This window comes from Mauremys mutica, chromosome 2 (assembly GCF_020497125.1).
Source record: "Mauremys mutica isolate MM-2020 ecotype Southern chromosome 2, ASM2049712v1, whole genome shotgun sequence".
In the NCBI taxonomy this organism is placed as follows: domain Eukaryota; kingdom Metazoa; phylum Chordata; order Testudines; family Geoemydidae; genus Mauremys; species Mauremys mutica.
The window spans coordinates 71023559-71043286 of NC_059073.1; the positions used below are offsets into that span (position 1 = coordinate 71023559).

The 19728-nt window shown below is 40.6% G+C and overlaps 1 protein-coding gene across 2 annotated transcripts in view; it reads right to left on the reverse strand.

Annotated features, from left to right (window-relative positions):
• Positions 1–19728, reverse strand: part of LOC123364442 (lipoxygenase homology domain-containing protein 1-like) — a 97678-nt gene that overhangs the window by 23298 nt on the left and 54652 nt on the right. For both annotated transcript variants that reach the window (XM_045006590.1, XM_045006589.1), the window contains one exon: positions 19051–19199. In XM_045006590.1, coding sequence (XP_044862525.1) covers positions 19051–19199 — 149 coding nt within the window. The remainder of the gene's footprint in view (positions 1–19050; positions 19200–19728) is intronic.

Genomic DNA, 19728 nt, shown 5'->3' on the forward strand with positions numbered 1-19728 from the left:
GTTAAAAAATACAGCCCTGACCTTAGAAACACTTATGAACATGCTTAACAGTGAGCATATGTGTAGTTCCATTGAAATCACATGCGGAAGTGTTTGCAGGATCAGGGGATGCAATTTAAAGGAAAAAGCCTTCAATATGCTGAAGAACTCAGCAACTCTTCCATTATTGTCTCAGGGAAATATAAACTAATGATTTATGATATTCATTTCCAAATCACCATTTTTTTCTGAAAAGATTTATATCTTTAGGCTGCCTCAATCAACCTGTCTGAATGCACTGAAGTTCATTTTGGGTTAGTCATCATATTCCATAATTTCTCTATCCTCTTGGCCACTCTGTAATGCTCCCCACTGGCTAAGTGTGGTGCTTCCGGAGCTCCCTGCCTCAGTGTCCTTTCCCAAGGTGGGTCTCCACATACTGAATTGTGTGTGGGGTTTGCTCGAGATGTGGCATAGACCTCCAGACAAGTCATAGACAAACTTAATTCCTTCCAGGGTAGCAAAAAGTCCCCCCCCCCCAAAGTCCCAGGAAACAAAAAAGATTCTTCTGCCCTTTGGGGACTTCTCTTCAGCCTGTCACCTGGGCCCTGTTACCAGCCTCTTTCTGGACTATCTGTGCTAGTCTTCCTGGCTCTGGGATAGAGTGGCAGCCCTGCGGCTAGTTCCACTGGAGTACTGTTTTCAGCCCCTCCTGAGCTATGTTCCTTACCTCCTTCCCTGCCCCAGTATAAAACAGGGGGCTTGCAAAGCTGGTTTTCCTGGAGTACCCTGCCCCCTGCAGGCACTGGCTCAGGACTTTCCACAGGAGCCTGCTCACTGCCCACTCCCAGACTGACCTCACACTGCTTATTTATAAGGGCCAAGTGTCCATTAAGCTCCCTCCCAGATCCCTTAGCCCTGCCCCACCAGCTGGTAAGCAGCTAATTAATTATGGCAGAGGTGTGGGTGGTTCCATCTCTCCTTAAATGGGCCCGTCACCCTGTGACATCCCTGTAATCCTGATGCACTTGTCTTAAAATATTCAGAATCTCAGGAATACAGGGATGGTTAGATCAGCAAGATATTTAGACACTTAATAAACTTTGGATTGAACAATTAATATCTAGAGCTGTGAGACCAGGAGTAAACTCAAAGCATAGACAAGAGCACATTTTACCTTTAGATGTACTTTTGAAAGCTTGAGTGACAAAATGAGCTTAAGTATAGTCAAAAAAATGAATTAAAAGTGAGAACAAAATGGCCAGCAACTATCGTTACTAGAGGTGAATGAACACCTTGCTAGAGACAAGGTGGGTGACTAGGCAATATTTTTTACTGGACCAACTTCTGTTGGTGACAGAGAGAAACTTTTGAGCTCCTCAGAGCTCTTCTTCAGGTCTTGGCAATTAGCTCAAAAGCTTGTCTTTTGTACACATGGAAGCTGGTCTAACAAAAGATATTACCTCACCCACTTTGTCCCCCTTATATCCCGAGTCCAACTCAGCTACAACAACACTGCAAACAACAATATGCTGGAGACAATTTGATCCAGCAGATTTAATCCAGTTTTTTGACCACAGACTGACCATGACTGACATTAAAGGACATTTAAAAGAATTAAGTCACTATCCACAATTGTTCAGCAAATGTTTTATGTGGATTCTTTGAGTCTATGATTGCTCATGTGCTGTTCACTGAGACTGTCCCTTTGGATACTCAATATTTGAATTGTGAGACTCATCTCCTATGCCACATGGTGGTGTTTCTGTTCCTTAACTTACGAACAGGAAAAAGGAGTTGAAAGAAAGTGAGGGACAAAGAGTATGCAGGAGATAGGGAATTTCAGGAATTTTAAAACTTTTTCTTTTATATTTTCCCCAGAAAAAAAGTGCATCGTAGTTAACTACATAATTAGAACTCAGACCTGAATGGAGAAAAGTCGTGTTAACCACTGAAAACTAGACATTGTCTATGGAGCAGAATGTATATTCATTTTTATCAGCATATTCACACCATGTAATTGTGCGTACATGAATAATTCCACTTAACATAAAAAATTAATTGAAAATTTGGAGAAATGAACTCTTAGCTGAAGGTTGAGCAGCCCTGAATTAAGGTATAATAGCTAACTGTATATATCCTCTAAACAGCTCCTCCAGCAAAACCAGGAAAGACCAGAATTGAAAGTCCTGATACTGCTCAGATAAAAAAAAAAGGCAGTGAAGAGAAGAACTCCTTCAAAAACAAGGAAGCAACCAACCAACCATTTCAGGCCTTCTTTTATCCATTGTAAACAAGCAAAAGAGAATGCAAGCCCAGTTTTTGTGAAATCCTTTGCAGATCACCTTTAAGTGCTGCTGTGTTGGTCTAGGATTCAAGTTTTAAACTTTGTAACCTGAGTTAACTTCACCCAGCACTCCTCAATGGCAGCACTGGAAGCTTTATTGCTGTTTGTAGTAGTAGCAATAGCTGTTGCAACAGCAGCAACAGCTTTTGACTAAATAGTCTCTGTATAATGTTTACCTTTATAAATGCGAATCATTTCATATTCTCAGTAGTTCAGACTTGATAGTTGGTTAGTGACAATATTCCCAGCAGAACTGAAAGTAGCAAATCAAGGCACACCATATGCTTAATTTCAAAAATGTGCATGCACAGTGATTTCCCATCTTCTTAATGTTACTCATTTAAATAGGCTTTCACTAAAGAAGAAACTGGGAGCATCTAGAGGAGGAATGTTTTCTGTAGAGATTTGCAAATCCATTGATTTGAGGCCTGATTATTCTGATTTCACTTGTTCAATCTTGAGGAGCTTCACTGAAGTCAGAGTTTTACTAGTTTGAGACACATCAAAATCAGGCCCTTACATTCTGAATCTCACTGATTGTGAAATACTTGTACAAGCAGAAAACACACAAGAAGGATTTGTTCTTGCTAATCGCTTACTTTTCAGGTTCTCACTGATTTGTACAATTTTTTCTTTTAGGATCTGATTTTTATTCATCCCCAGAAGATCCAGACATTATCTTTCCCAAAGTTCACGTATGTGTGTAACTCAGGGTTGTTTTGGGTTCAACTTTCATCCAAAATTACCTTAAAATGTTTCTCTCTCAGTATACAAAAAAATCAAAACCCTTTTAAGAGAAAATGAATGTGTAATTAGAGACTTCTACAGTTCATCTGTCTGCAACAAGATTAGAAAAAAAAGAGAACCCTGAACCCTTTGCTTAATTTGACTCAAACTAATTTGAATCTTTTTTTAAACAAGATTTTTCTCATGAAAAAAACAACAATAATGTTTCAGAAGGAATAGTGGCACATAACACATAAGTGGCAGTAATTGCAATCCAACTAAGTTACAAAAGCATTTGGCCCAGGATTTAAGTAAAATGAATTTACTATAATGAACTACTACAGAGACCAATATCTTTAATGCCATACTTAATTGCAGCATTTTGCCTTTCATACCTACAGATTATGTTATACAAAAGAGAAAAGAACATAACTGAAAGAAAACAGAATACAGGTGTTAAAAAGAGCATGAAGGTCAGGTTCAAATGAATACAGTTCCCCTACAAAGTCATTCAGTTTGTGCCTGAATCTGCAAGCCTAGGAGACCTCCCTCTTCATCTGTCTCAAAATCTAGTGCCAGGCAAACTATGGAGTTTCAGTTCTCCAGGAGATGAAGAGAACTACTATCAGAAATGGTATGTGTGTTTGTGGGGAGAATAGTGGAGGAAGGTTTCGGATTAAACAAGAACATGCAGCAGGTCCCAATCAGGGCCATGAGGAGGAGACATTTTTATTGCTCAGGAGGCTGACATTATTAACTACAGCTGGCTAGAACCTGAAATTCCCATTCCACAGAAAACTCTGAAATTAAAAAAAAATGTTGTTCCAAAACAGAATGAAAATGGGAACATTCAGAATTTCCTACAGAACAGGAATTCCAACATTTCGTTGAAATGACATTTCATTTTGACTTTTTCAAAATGTTCCCAATGCTTTCTCAAGCTGCTCAGAGCCTGAGTAGCCTGCCCACACAGCTGGAGACTTCCAGGCTGCCGAGGAGCTAGGGACCCTGAACCTTGGGAGACCAGGGTGCCGAGGAGTCATGACCCTGAAAGATTGGAAGCTGGAACAAAGCCAGTCAGTTGTTGAATTTGCTTGGCAGGCAGGGTTCCATCAGAAACATGCTTCTTTCCATTAGAATTTAGTCAAAATTGATACATGACTGCAGAATGTTTCGAGCTAACAAATCATCATTTTCCAATGAAAAAACATTCCTTAACTCATTCTTAACATCATATGGCATTGGAACATGAGCAGTAAGCATCTTGCTAGAGTTTGTGGTTCAAGAAATTCTTTAAATTACCGATACACCAATTCTAGGCATCTGGATAACAAACAAGAAGAATTTGAATTTCTCATTTATGAGCACAAATTTGTTCTAGTTGGTATTACTGAAATCTGGTGGGAAAATTCACATGACTGGGATGTTAAAATCGCTTGTAGGAAGGACAGAGTGGGTAAAAGGGGAGTGGGAGTGACACTCTATGTCAAAAATGGCAGAAACAAATTATCTTGAATGCTTATGGATAAATGTCCTAACAGATAAAGCACAGGATAGGGTCCTAGATGGTGTCTGCTACAGACCACCAAATCACATGAGAGAACAGGAGGGCAAGCACCTATTTATAATGTGTAGGGGAAAAAAGTTCATGGGAGACTTCAATTTGAGTGACATAAGTGGTAAGTCTCAAGATGCTAGTATTAAAACATCCTGGGAATTTCTAAAATTTAACTATGAAAATCACCTAACTCAAAAAGTGTTGCATCTAACATGGGGAAATTCTATATTGGATCTTGTCTTGATCATAGAACTAAACATTAGTGGTTGCTTAGGTGTTAGTAATCAGGACTTGATTACATTTATTATGTGAGAACACAATAAAGTACAAACCAATAATAGCTATACTTGGTATATTACAAGGGCCAATTTCACAATGCTGAAAACAATTAGGAGCCAAATCAGCTGAGAGAAAGAATTTAAATAGAAAAATGTGAATGATAATTGAAAATTGTTTAAGAACATTTTACTAGATGCCCCAAAAGCCACAATTAAAAAAAAAAAGGGATACACTGCTTAAAAGACCAGCTTGACTTAGAAGAGCAGTGAAATCAGTTATAATAGTAGTATTACATATACATAACAAACGGAAACAAGAGGAAGTTGGTATCAATTAGAAGCTAGGAATAAATTAGAAGCTAGGAATTGTAAAGAATTGATAAAGGAAGCAAAAGGACACAAGAAGAAACACGTGGCCAGAATAATATAAAGGATTTTTAAAGTATGTCGGGAACACAAGGAATCCTAACAACAGTATTGGTCCATTACAAAACAGAAATTGTAGAATTGTCGATAATAGTTCAGAAAAGACAAAAGTGTTCAATAAATATTTCTGTTCTGTTTTTGGGAAAAAGCCAGATGGTGCCATCAGATCATTTTGATGGAATACTTTCCATTTCAACAGTAACTCAGAAGGATATTAAACAGCAGCTACTAAAATTAGACTTTTTAAAATCAGGAGATATGGATAACTTGTATCCAAAAGTTTTAAAAGAACTGGCCAAGGTGATTTCTGCACCATCAATGTTGATTTTTTTCCATTATGTCTTGTAACTGGGAAAATTCCAGAAAACTGGAGGAAATCTAATGTGGTGCTAATATTTCAAAAATAAATATAAAATTATTACTGATAAAATTTGCAGATTACACAAAGATTGGAGATCGGCAAATAATGAAGAGAGATCATGGGTATAGAGTCTTCTGGATTGCTTGGTAAACTGGACACAAGCAAACAATATGTTTTTTCAGCATGGTCAAATGTAAAGTCAACCATCTAGCAACAAAGAATTTGGGCCATATTTACAGGATCATAAAATCATAGACTCATAGACTTTAAGGTCAGAAGGGACCATTATGATCATCTAGTCTGACCTCCTGCACAATGCAGGCCACAGAATCTCACCCACCCACTCCTGTATCAAACCTGTGTCTGAGCCATTGAAGTCCTCAAATCATGGTTTAGAGACTTCAAGGTGCAGAGAACCTTCCAGCAAGTGACTGTGAGGGATGCTATCCTGGGAAATGGTGATTCTGAAAAATACTTGGGGGGCAGGGAAGGTCACAGCAGGTAATCAGTTGAATGTGAGCTCTCAGCTGTGATTAAAGGGTAAATGGGATCCTTGGATGTATAAACAGGGAAATAGTGAGTGGGAGTAGAGAGGTTATATTACCTCTGTGTTTGGCACTGGTGCGACTTGTACTCAAATACTGTGTTCAGTTCTGGTGCCCATACTTCCAGATGGATATTGAAAAATTGGTGATGGTTCAAAGAAAAGCTACAAGAATGATTAAGGGATTGAAAACACGCCTTCAGATGAAATTGTCAAGGAGTTCAATCTATTTATCTTATCAAAGAGAAGGTTATGGAGTGACTTGATCACAGACTATGTACCTACATGAGGAGCAGAAATTGATAATAGAGGGCTATTCAGTCCAGCAATCAAATGCATAACAAAATGTAATGGCTGTAAATTGAAGCTAGGCAATTTCAAACTAAGAAATAAGGTGCAAATATTTAACAGTGAAGGTAGTTAACTATTGAACAACTGCTCCATCACTGGAAATTTTTAAATCAAGATTGGATGTTTTTCTAAAAGATATGGTCTAATTGAATTACAGCTGTTAGACTTGAGGCAGGAATTAATACAAGAAAGGCCTATGGCTTCTGTTCAAATAGAGGTCAGACTAGATGACCAAAATGGTACCTTCTTGCAATAAAAATTTATGAAACCCAATCCTATAACCAGTGTCTCTGGATCTTTACCTGTTCAGAGGTAATCTCTCTCTTCTGTCTAACAAGCAGCTATTCTTACAGACCTTCCCTAAGGAAATTATTCAATACAAATGGGAATTAGCAAGGTCATGATCACTGGCTAATGGCTTCTTCAATAACATGTTTACGAGTTTTTGGAAGGCTGCTGTGCTGATTCTGAGGGATGTGTTGCTGACCTCAGTGTGAAGTAGACCCAGGTATTCCCTACTATCTTTCATTAACTAAAAGGGGCACAGAACCATTTGCTCATGGCAACAGAAATTCATTTTCTCCATTGTTTACAAGCCTTTCCCTGGAAGACTGGTCCAAACTGGGTCAGTGAAAGCAGCACAGTTTTCCCTTGTTGGTCTGGCTGATCTGCATTCACAGTGCTGGACTGATTGTCTCAGATTTGATTAGGGTTTTCTGTGATTGAGGAAGAGAACTCCCAACAGCATGAGGTATAAAGAGCATGAGATCCTATGAAGAAGTTTTGGATTGATTAGTTAACCAACTATAGTCAACAGATCGGCTGGTCCAGATTTTGCAGAGGCTACAGTGGAAGAGAAGGAGGAACCCTTTGTGGCTTCACTAAGTTGTGCAGAGTTGTATGAATTCCTTATCAGGTTATCGATGGCCTGGCCTAGTGGGTGGCTGCTCAACTCCAATAGAAGAGGGGTGTACTACACTGTCAAATTTTGTGTTGCTGTGAAGCCTGGCAGCGGCCTGACATTTTGCACAGACTCCTATAACTCTGGACTTATGTTTGCTGTAGTTAAGGTCTCTGTCTTTCTTCCCCTCCTAAAAAATTTTTTTAACAACCACCCTCCTCCACCATCCTACCCTCCATTGTGCCCGTTTCACAGTGATTCCTGTCCTCTGTCCTATTATCCCTTTCATTCAATGGCCTGGTAATCCCAGCCACTATGGTTGCTGACTACGGTAACTTGGGCCATACGTGACATTTGGATCAATAGCACTTTGCAATTTTATAGTTATTATACTGGGTACACTCCTCATGAGAGCCAGCATGTTGCCAATAGTTAGCAAACTGTGGTATCTAAGGGTATGTCTACACAGCACATGAAAGTGTGCTTCCCAGCAGGGGTAGATAGATGCAGGCTAGCGCTACTTGAGCTAGTGCACTAAAAACAGCAGTGTAGGAAGGGCAGACTGACAGCAGCTCAGGCTAGCTACCAGAGTACTTAACTGCGGCATCTCTGAGTACCTTTGTACTCAGGTGGCTAACCCAAGGTGCTGCCTACACTACCACGGGCTACTCTGCTATTTTTAGCCCACTAGCTCAAGCACAGCTAGCATGTCTGTCTACATGTGCTGGGAAGCATGCTCCCTGCTGCTGTGTAGACATATCCTGAGATATATCATGGTATGACACTGCTGACAAATGATGACTTTTCATGGTGACCATCATTGTGCTTCCAATATGATGTCCACTTTTTAGTCCATTTACACTAGGTGTGCTTTTTTTTTCTAAAGTAATATTTAAAAATTGACCACTCTTAATTCATAAACAAGCAATGAAACTGAACACCAACAATCACCTCTTGCTAACAATTTTTGTGTGTGCTGCAGTTACCATGGTACCAACCTGAGTGGTTGGTGTCTAAATATAGGGCAGGAGAAAGGATATAATCTCTTTCCAACAACCAATAGAATAATATAAGTTAAAAATGTTCATGGAGATTTTCCTTTTTCAAAAATGTAAAGTAGTTTAATCCCTATATCCATTGCACATGAAAGTGGTGGATCTTTAAATATTTGTCTTAATCTCAACACATGATGTGTAACATTTGGATTATTTTGCTGTGCAGGATTGGTTTAAAAAGAAATCACAATCTGAAAGACAAAAATATGGATAATTCTCAGCCATCTGACTGAACATATATCCAACCTGCAGAATGGTGCATAGAAAGGACCCCAGGAGGACATCAGCACAAAATGGTAGACTGTAGAAGGAAATAGTAGTGGAGCTGCAGGTCAAAATCAAGCTGTTAGGACAGAGCTGGGCACTGAAGTTTACACAATGTCTGCACATGGTTCAAGACTATGCTAATAGCCTGTAAAATCTGTGAGAATTAAAGTCATTCACAGAAGATGAATAAATAGTATTAGGCATCCAACAGACTACTGTATAAAGATGCATGCAGACCAGAGAAAAGATCATGCCGACTCCCTGTTTGGCACGCCAGGATGGCCCCTCATGTCAGGACATGGTGCGGCAGGGGTTCTTTTACTCTGTGCCCCCCCTCCATACACACAGAATGGACTGCTGCTTCTGGGGCCTAGTCCTCCAATTAGGTCACCTCTCAGTCCCTTCCCTTTTTGGGTTTAACAGAAAAATCCAAAATAAGAAAAACCCAAAATCTTGTGGCCTCTAAGCCAGGCCCTCAGTCTCTGTCCAGAATTCACAGTTTTTTTGGCCTCTTTCATTCCTGAAGCCTGTACTTCCACTCTTGGTCTGAGGGAGATGTAGGGGAACACAGACTGCTCTCTCCTCTGCGTTCCAGCACTTGGGACCTTGTTTTAGGTGGCTATGGATTGTTCCTTCAATCCATTTTCCACTTCCTTGCACTGCTTCTACTTTTGCCGTGCTTGTCAGTGTCTTCACTAGTTCTATGGACTCTGCTATCCCCATCTTGGGTCTGTGGTTCCTCAGCGCTTCTTCTTAGCCAGCTACAGAGGTGCTTTTTCAAAGCTGCTCTCAAGTCCTGCTCTGAAGCAGCTGGGTTGTATTTTGAACAGGCCCTCTGTCTCTTGCCTTAAGGCAGTCAGTATTTCTGTCCTTCAGACTGAAGTCTTCCCTACCAGACCCTCCTTCTGGGGGCTGGAGTTGTATTTCACACAGTTCCTCTGCCTCTTGCCTTAGGACAGTCACTATCTCTCTCCTTCAGACAGGAATTTCCACCTGCTCTTCTTCATGGAGCTGGGGTTGTGGTTCAAATAATCTGCAAGGCTTTAGCCAGCTTCTCCTGCAGCTGGGCACACATTCTCAATTAGCCATCCAGTTTAGAGGGCTCATCAGGGCAGCCTTTTCCTGCTGGTGTCTGCCTTGCTAGAAGGGAGGAGGTAGAATACTTGCTGGTCCCCTTCCCAAAGCTCATCCGATTTAGCTGGGAAAGAGGGGAGCCTTGACTTGCCCACTCTGCAAGGCTTCTGGTTCCAGGCCCTTAATGAGTACATCTACACATCCTGCAGTAGCAAACCTCCCAGCCCAGACAGAGAGACTTGGCTTTGTGAGGTTTGCACTAGCACTCTAAAAATAATTGGGTATACAATGCTTTGAAGTTGTGGCTCAGGCTCTGATGCCAACGGTGGTGGGAGGGCATCAGAACCCAAGCTCCAGCCTGACTGCAATTTCAAAGTGCTGTCTACACAGCTAGATTTGGAGTGCTAGTGTGAGCCCTACTAGTCTGAGTCCATTGACCCCGGCTGGGGGAGTCACTGCTGTGATCTGTGTGAATGTACCCAAAAAGAGATTCTTCCTGAACTCTACTTATTCCCAGGACCATCTTCCTCTCTCTCAATATCTCTCCAGTCTTTGTAGATCAGACATCCCAAAATCTAAAAGGGACCATGCCATGGTATGGGGATATGGATGGGCTGACCCCTGGACACCACTACCCGTAAGGTGACAGATTGCCTCGTCGCACTCCCCCCCAACCTTGATCCTTCTGGAAAGGACATCAGACACCTCAAGATATTGAAGTCACAGGGTGTTGAGGACACTCTGCCTCACAGAATCAGATGTTTATTTACTGGAAAGGATGATGAAAGATCATCAGAAACTTGGCTCTACAACTGAAACTGTTTTCCCCTGGCCATGTGGTCAGCTGTGGGGAGCTATTCGAAGTGAAGAGTTCATGTAAATGAATTTCTTTACCACCTGATCAGTTCTTCGTTTGATTCATAAGGGTAAAAACTTGGCCTCTTGAAAGACACAAAGGCAATTTTTGAAATTTTAAAAATTAATCCAAGCCTTTAATTATCATGTAACCGACAGATGGTGTCCAGCTCCAGTGAAGAAGAGATCTGGCTGAGTGAGAAGCCTGTGTCTTCCATCCATTGGCAATCCATTTGAATACTTTTTATTTTCTGTACATGTCTGCATCACTTAGCTGTTGTTTATAACAATCCTGACATTGTGTTGGACTAATACCATATTTTGATCTGATTTCTAATAGAAATACTATTCCAGTTCACCAGCAGATACTGGATAGTCAGGGGAAAAAATATTGCAAGGAAAAGTATATTTTAAAATGTCAGACTAACTGTTAAGGTTCAGCATACAAATTTAATGACTGTTGTATTCCAAAATACCACACCCCACTATGTCCAGATTCCCTAACTGAAGGGATGCTCTCAGCACAATATGTGAGTGTGGTGGTCTAGAAAGAGGCACTCCATATTTGACAGGCTTATTTATAAGTGGAAGAAAACATCTGGAAATTTCCAAGAACATTAAGTGAACAAAAATGTTGCCGCTAAGGCAGGAAACTTACTTACAGAATCTCTTCTTGTTTAGAAGATTAATCTACCACCTTAATTGCAACAATTTTGTTTTCACTGGACATGAAGCAAAATCAAGAGAATTTGATTTTTTATAGCTATTAATCATTCATCTACTGACATTACAATTTCATGCCAGGCTCTAGAATAAACATATGTTAATATTTACCAAGTTTCACTAGAAATGTATGAACACTATGTTACATTTATACATTACTCCTACACTATGCCAAATTAAATAATGAAACAAAAGGAACATGCCTGCTTTGCTTCCTGTGGTAGAAAACAGGCATATCTTTGCCACCCGACAGCATAGGGAAACACCATGAAAGCTTCCCCCGTGCAGTGAAACTCTGCCAATTCAGCCTCCATTCTGACATGCAACATTTCTGCTTTTTCAGTTCTGGGCCTCTCTTCAGCCTACCAAACTTGTCCACTCATAGTGGCTATATGATGTACAGAAATATCCAATAAAGGACACATCAAATTAATTTTCACCTAAGAGCTAAACAGGATTTAAACTCTCAAATGTGCTGGCCCAGAAAATCAGCTATCAGTGAACCACTTTCAAAGTTTCAAAAGCTAGAAGACAGGACTGCATCTGTCACAACCCAGGACATTGATCGACAACTGGCTGCTCCCAACACTGACAAAGATTGTCTAGACTTCTCGGCTGTCTTGTGTCTCAAACAGGGCCCAATACAGCAACATACTGAGCACTGAACTCCCACTGAAGTCAATGGGATTTGAGGGTGCTCAGGAACTTACTGGAGAACTTCTCCACCATGCAGGATCATGCCAATAGTTTGGTACTGATTTCCACTACTTATCTAGGTCTGCTTTTTCTCAAACTAGCCTCCATGGGTGTAGCTCTTAACCTTTTGGAGAAGGACATGGAACAAAAAAGCCCTATATTTTCTTTATTGCATAATATTTTTAACCTAAGTAAAAAAAGAATTGTGTGCTGTACACTGAAAGTTCAGGAAGGTAGATCCATGTCCATAATATAATAGTTGGGGCTGATAACCCCTCCTAAGTTTGCCCAACACTTCCCATTATAAGCCCCTGTTTTCAGTTGTTACTTATTTTGCTAAACCTTATCTGAAATTTTCCATGTTAGGTGTCTGCCTCAGCGTGATATATTTTGGAAAAACTTAGCCAAAACGATTCAATGTCTCCAAGAATAAGGGCAGGGGAAAATAAGTTGTTTTTCCCATGTTAAAACATTCTGATGATCATTTCTTTGAACAGTTAACGCACTCCCAAGGTTAAGAGCAGGGACTTAAAATCTGGTCCTTATGTCAAGGATGTGCTTTTTGCTGTCCCTGTGAAAATCTGCTCAAATTTGGCCAAGTGATAAGGCTTTGGAAAGAGTAACTAGAGGTTCTTTGAGATGTGTAGTTCATTTCTGTATTCCACTGCAGGTGTGCACATGTACTCCATGTGCCCAGAGTCAGAGAATTCTTGCAAGCAGCATCCTTTGGTCCACATGCGCCCTTGTCTACCTTGTGATTCCAGCTGAAGGCATAAAGGATGGAGTGGACTGACTGCCTTTCAAGTTCCTTCTCTATCTCAAAATCACTACAAATCTTCATGATCCTAAAAGAACCTCAGCCATACCTGGCAGAGGATAAAAGAATCTGATGATGAACACATCTGGTGTATATAAGCAAGCCCTATAGCCAGTCCATATTTTGTTCAGAAGTACTTGACGTGGTGTCAGGAGTAAACTAAGAACAGAAACAGAAGGAAAACAGCAACAAAGGTTGCAGGATCTCATCAACATGCCACTCTTCAATACCACAGAGAACTTTAGCTTTGACAAACCTTCACAATGGACAGACGAAGCAGGATTTTGCAACATTTCAAATTGCAAACAAACTCCACAAAGAAACTGGAGATATACAGGTATCTTCTTTAATTTACACTATGGGGAAGGAAATAGAGCATGTTTTCATCAGACAATTCAAGAATCAAGGGGAAATGTTGAATGTTTTATAAGTGAGTTCTGCATTCTGAAGCTGAAAACTGTGATTTTGGCAATGCAAAACATGGAAGTATCAGAGACAAGCTGGTTATTGGGTAAACAGATAAAAACCTTTCACAGCAGCTACAGCTGAAGAGAGATTTAACCCTAGTCACAGCTATTCAAATAGCAAAACTGTGTGAACTGGTGAAACAGCAAAACCTAAAGAAACTTGATAAACTTGAAAAACCTGAAACTAGCTTAGAAACTGTACAGAGACACTTGAGTATTAAAAGTCATTATTGTAAAACCCCTGAGATCAGGAGAAAGAACTCCCAGTCTAAAAGGGACAAATTCCAGCCTACATGCACAAAGTGTGGAACAAGTCATACCCCAAAGAGATGATGCATGTCCAGCCAGAGGCACATCTTGTAATATATGCATGAAATATGGACATTTTGCAGCTGTTTGCTGAACCAAAGCAGTCAGGGAGTTGACTCATATTATACACAATCAAGAGCCACTGTTTCTGGGATCTATCACTTGTGATGACGCAGAACCTGTTTGGAGAGTGAAACTGAATATTCATGGTAAGACTATTGAATTTAAAATTGACTCAGGAGGGGACATCAAAGTAATCTAAAAAGGGACTTGCAATCACCTTCAAGTCCCGCTCCTGCCCCAGAGCTGAAGTCACCTGACTCAGCTCTGACTAGCCCTTGAGGTATTCTGAACTGCATGGGCCAGTTCACCACAGGAATAATCTATTATGACAAAAGCTATGCATTCAGAGTGTATGTGATCAAATGACACAGATCAACAACCTTCTCAGCCGCAGTGTGACAATCATGATGTCCTAGTGAGACAGGGAGAAGAACTTGATGGGATATTTGGTGATACTGAACTTTGAAAGGCGATTCAGTACAAATAACCTTAAGAAACAATGCTAAACCACATAGTGTATAAACACCTCTCAAGATTCCTATCCCATTAGTTCATAAAGTGGCAGCTGAGTTAAAGAGAGTGGAACAGATTGGCACAATAGAGAAAATCTCTGAGCCAACAGCATGGTGTGGTACTGGTTATAAAGAAAAATGGAAAAATACAAATCTGTGTGGATCTTAAAAGACTTAATGAAGCAGTTGTGAGAGAAAAATATACCCTCTGAACATTGGATTAATTCCTCCCCAAAGCGAAGGAAGCTACAGTATTCTGCAAGTTGGATGCCTTGAGCAGATTCTGGCAAATTCCTTTAGCCAAAGAAAGTGCTAAACTGACTACATTTATCACACCCTTTGGGAGATTTTGCTTTCAAAGATTACCTTTTGGGATTACCAGTGTATGATTTAGTTGGGGATTGGTCCTGCTTTGAGCAGGGAGTTGGACTAGATGACCTTCTGAGGTCAGCTACAAGAAGCAGCCCTGACAGAAATGCAACTTCAAGAAGTTCTAATTTATATTAGGGCCAGCTGACCCAAGTATCTAAAGGACACCAAGGAAAGGATAAGAGACTACTTTGAACTGCTTGGACAATTATGCAAGTCAAACAGACTAATTATTAAAGGCAATTCCATCATAATTCCAAACAAAATGAGAGGAGAAATCCTAAATCTCATCCATGAAAGATATCAAGGATTAACTAAATGCTGTGAAGGGCAAAGCAGTCATAAGAACATAAGAACGGCCGTACTGGGTCAGACCAAAGGTCCATCTAGCCCAGTATCTGTCTACCGACAGTGGCCAATGCCAGGTGCCCCAGAGGGAGTAAACCTAACAGGCAATGATCAAGTGATCTCTCTCCTGCCATCCATCTCCATCCTCTGATGAACAGAGGCCAGGGACACCATTCTTTACCCATCCTGGCTAATAGCCATTTATGGACTTAGCCACCATGAATTTATCCAGTTCCCTTTTAAACATAGTTATAGTCCTAGCCTTCACAACCTCCTCAGGTAAGGAGTTCCGCAAGTTGACTGTGTGCTGCGTGAAGAAGAACTTCCTTTTATTTGTTTTTAACCTGCTGCCTATTAATTTCATTTGATGACCCCTAGTTCTTGTATTATGGGAATAAGTAAATAACTTTTCCTTATCCACTTTCTCAACATCACTCATGATTTTATAGACCTCTATCATATCCCCTCCTTAGTCTCCTCTTTTCCAAGCTGAAGAGTCCTAGCCTCTTTAATCTTTCCTCGTATGGGACCCTCTCCAAACCACTAATCATTTTAGTTGCCCTTTTCTGAACCTTTTCTAGTGCTGGAATATCTTTTTTGAGGTGAGGAGACCACATCTGTACACAGTATTCGAGATGTGGGCGTACCATGGATTTATATAAGGGCAATAATATATTCTCAGTCTTATTCTCTATCCCCTTTTTAATGATTCCTAACATCCTGTTTGCTTTTTTGACCGCCTCTGCACATTGCGTGGACATCTTCAGAGAACTATCCACGATGACTCCAAGATCTTTTTCCTGACTCGTTATAGCTAAATTAGCCCCCATCATATTGTATGTATAGTTGGGGTTATTTTTTCCAATGAGTATTACTTTACATTTATCCACATTAAATTTCATTTGCCATTTTGTTGCCCAATCACTTAGTTTTGTGAGATCTTTTTGAAGTTCTTCACAATCTGCTTTGGTCTTAACTATCTTGAGTAGTTTAGTATCATCTGCAAACTTTGCCACCTCACTGTTTACCCCTTTCTCCAGACTATTTATGAATAAATTGAATAGGATTGGTCCTAGGACTGACCCTTGGGGAACACCACTAGTTACTCCTCTCCATTCTGAGAATTTACCATTAATTCCTACCCTTTGTTCCCTGTCTTTTAACCAGTTCTCAATCCATGAAAAGATGTTCCCTTTTATCACATGACAGCTTAATTTACGTAAGAGCCTTTGGTGAGGGACCTTGTCAAAGGCTTTCTGGAAATCTAAGTACACTATGTCCACTGGATCCCCCTTCTCCACATGTTTGTTGACCCCTTCAAAGAACTCTAATAGATTAGTAAGACACCATTTCCCTTTATAGAAACCATGTTGACTATTGCTCAACAGTTTATGTTTTTCTATGTGTCTGACAATTTTATTTTTAACTATTGTTTCGACTAATTTGCCCGGTACCGATGTGTGCTGACTGGGCATAAGCAAAGACATAAAGAATAAAGTATCTGAATGTGAATGTTGCAGAACTAACAGAGCAACACAAAGAATCTTTAACAACAACAGACAGACCTTGGAAGAGACAAGTTGCAGATTTATGCAAAATCAGAAGACATCATTACCTTGTCATCGTGGACTATTTTCCCAGGAACATAGAAATAATGTATTTTTAAGACACAACATATTGCAGTGTTATGGAGAAACTGAAGTGCACTTTTGCTCACTTTGGTTTTCCAGCGCAACTAGTGATAGACTATGGACCACAATTCACTGCAGCAGAATGAATTGTGAATGAAATATGATTTTGATCATATAGTAGCAGCCCACATTACTCTCAATAAACGGAGAGGATCAGAGAGCTGTACAGACAGCCAAGAAAATCTTATAGTAGAAAGATCCCTTCCTTGCTCCTCTGAGTTACAGATCAACACCAATAGCAGCTACTGGATAGAATCCAGCCAACTACGGTTCTAATTTTGGACATCTACAGTTTGCTGCTCAGAAAGAATGATCAATAGAGCAAACTCTACTGATGGCAGATGCAGAACAAGACGACGATGACTCACAGATTCCAAACCAACTGTGGCCAGTCATTGCAACTAATGGACAGTTAGCTGACCAAGTTGTTATGGATTCAGGTTGTGTAATTAGAAAACCGTTAGAGAACCTAACAGACTGATATGTACTGAACTTCAAAGACAGCATGATAATGCAAATATTGTAAATGGTGGGATTGTAGAACTGAAAGCGGGAGATGTAATGAAATATTAACCTGTATTATACTGTTCAGCCACTAGGTGGCCCTGAGAGTAAAACACCTTATTTAAATATATCTCAGCCATACCTTGCAGAACATAAAAGGATCTGATGATGAACACATCATGGTGTGTGTGATGTTGAACTCCATATGCTTTATGGAAATATGCTTATGAGTGTAAATATGATGTAACTGAAACATGCCTTATGAAAAAGGTCTCTTGTAAGGTATCATAACAAAGGTTATAAACTACTGAATATGTTCTTTCTATTTGTATGCATGTATCATTCTTGTATCTGAAGTTAGAAATATGAAGTATAACTCTGCAGTCCTGTTGTAATTATGCAAAGTGCGGGCCGTTCATGGTGGTTTAGAATTTGATGGCTCCCATTGACTAGGACAATTGGTTGTAAATGGTTTATTTACCTGCAAGCCTTCCTGTGTACGCGTGGGCCAACGCAGGAAGAATGGAGACTAGGGGTCTTACAGTGACATGTGACCATATCACATGATATTAGAACCCATCTTAAATCTGGTACTTTTCCATTTAGAAGGAGGAGTGGGGACCCAAAGAGACAAAAGATTCCCGCCTTGTGCCAAAGCTATAAAAGGGGGTGGAGCAGGACAAAGGAAGGCCATGGCAGTGCTTTAACGTTGCTGCCCATCACTCCCCTCCCCTCTCCCCGTTGGCAGCCCTGCCGGTACGGACCCTACCAGCAGGGCTGCCGACAGGGGAGGTAAAAGGGGCAGGGACATTAAAGCACTGCTGTGGCAGGTTCTTACCGGTACGGAGTACTGGCCCAACCCGGCTCACTTTCACCCCTGGGGAGGACAGACTCATTTGATGAGGACCAGGATGCTGGGGGGGAGGGACTGGGACTGGCTGAGCAAAGAGATTGGGACATGGAACTTGAGGATGATGACACTGAGATTGGATGAGAAAGTCGGGAAGGGAAATTGGGACTGGGAGCACCAGCTGGGATGGGGAATGTAGATATGGGAGGGGGTGACTGGAGGTTAGAGTTGGGGAGAAGGGCAGATTTGATGAGGAGGCAGAAGGGGGGCTGCAATTGGCTGGACAATGAGACTGGGCACAAGGAGTGAAGGTAGGAGACTTGGACTTGTGCAGTGAGTGTGTAGAGTGAGATTAGGGCTTGCTGGGCAAAGACACTGGGATGAAAAGTCTGAGGAGTGGAGACTGGGACCGACTAGGTGAGGAGAATGGGACTGGGATGAGGAGCAAAGGACGGGAAAGAGCCAGTATTGGAACAGGGACAAGTTAGAAGGGATGGGGTAGAAGGGGTCACACTTGCAGGGAATGGACAAAAGCGTCTGTGCCCACTTGGCCAGGAATGGGGCAGAAAGGTCTTGACCCCAAAGGCATGTTTCCTGTCATAGCCTGGAGTGGAACACGTTATTTCTGAGTCTCACCATTCCTCTGCTGTCAGCAAATATCCATGAGACTGAGTGGCTTGTAATTAAAGTCTATATCATAATGCATATGCACAAGCAGCCAAATTAAGGTTGCATAGATAACCTTAATTCTGATGTTTCCTAATTTTTGAGTGCTTGACTTTGCAATCTTAATAATGTTTTTAATGGAGTTCTATTGTGTGTAATATTTATATCTGTGTGTGCCTGCGCCCACATGTTGTAAAAGCCACAAGACATCACAAGCTAGAAACCAGAGGCCCTATCCAACTCTCAATCAAGTCAATCAGAATTGGATCAGGCCCTAGAAGAGCAATAGATCCTTTAGAAATGATAACCACACCTTTCCCTTGGTGAAAAGATCCTCTCCTTTCCTTGTCAATTTTCTTCTTCCCGTGTCTCCCAAAAGCCCTCGTAGAGTTACATACACATCTGCATCTGTTCCTGACTCCAAGGATGCAGCCGTAGTAATGTACAGAACATACTCTTTTACTGTTATGTGGGGGAAAAGAAAGAAGTATTGAAGCTTGGACATTTATGAAATACATTTATTTTAATATATATTATGATTATGCTTTTATTTCTGGAGCATTCCTAGCCAAATTGATCAAAGTGCTGTGCAAAATGGTATCATTTTTAAAACTACACTGTAATTAAAATAAAAACCCAATGTAATTATAATTAACAATCAAAAAAAATTGAGTTGAAAAAAGAATGAGAGTAAAAGGTAATAGATCAATACTGATCACTCTAAAACAGCAAACATAACACCCCTGGGAAAAACAAGCTATTTATTTATGTATGTATAAGCATAACAAACATACAAAACATCCATCCTAAACTCTAGGTGACCTTAATAATCATTCAGAACCACAACTAAACATAAAAGGCTCCATCCTGAGCTTTGCTGAACCCATACTTAGCACAGCTTAGGGAGTGAGAGAGGAGGAAACCTTTACACTTCCTTTGAACCTTGGCCACTGGTCAAAATGCACCCCTGCATAACCCAGAGTACCCCCAG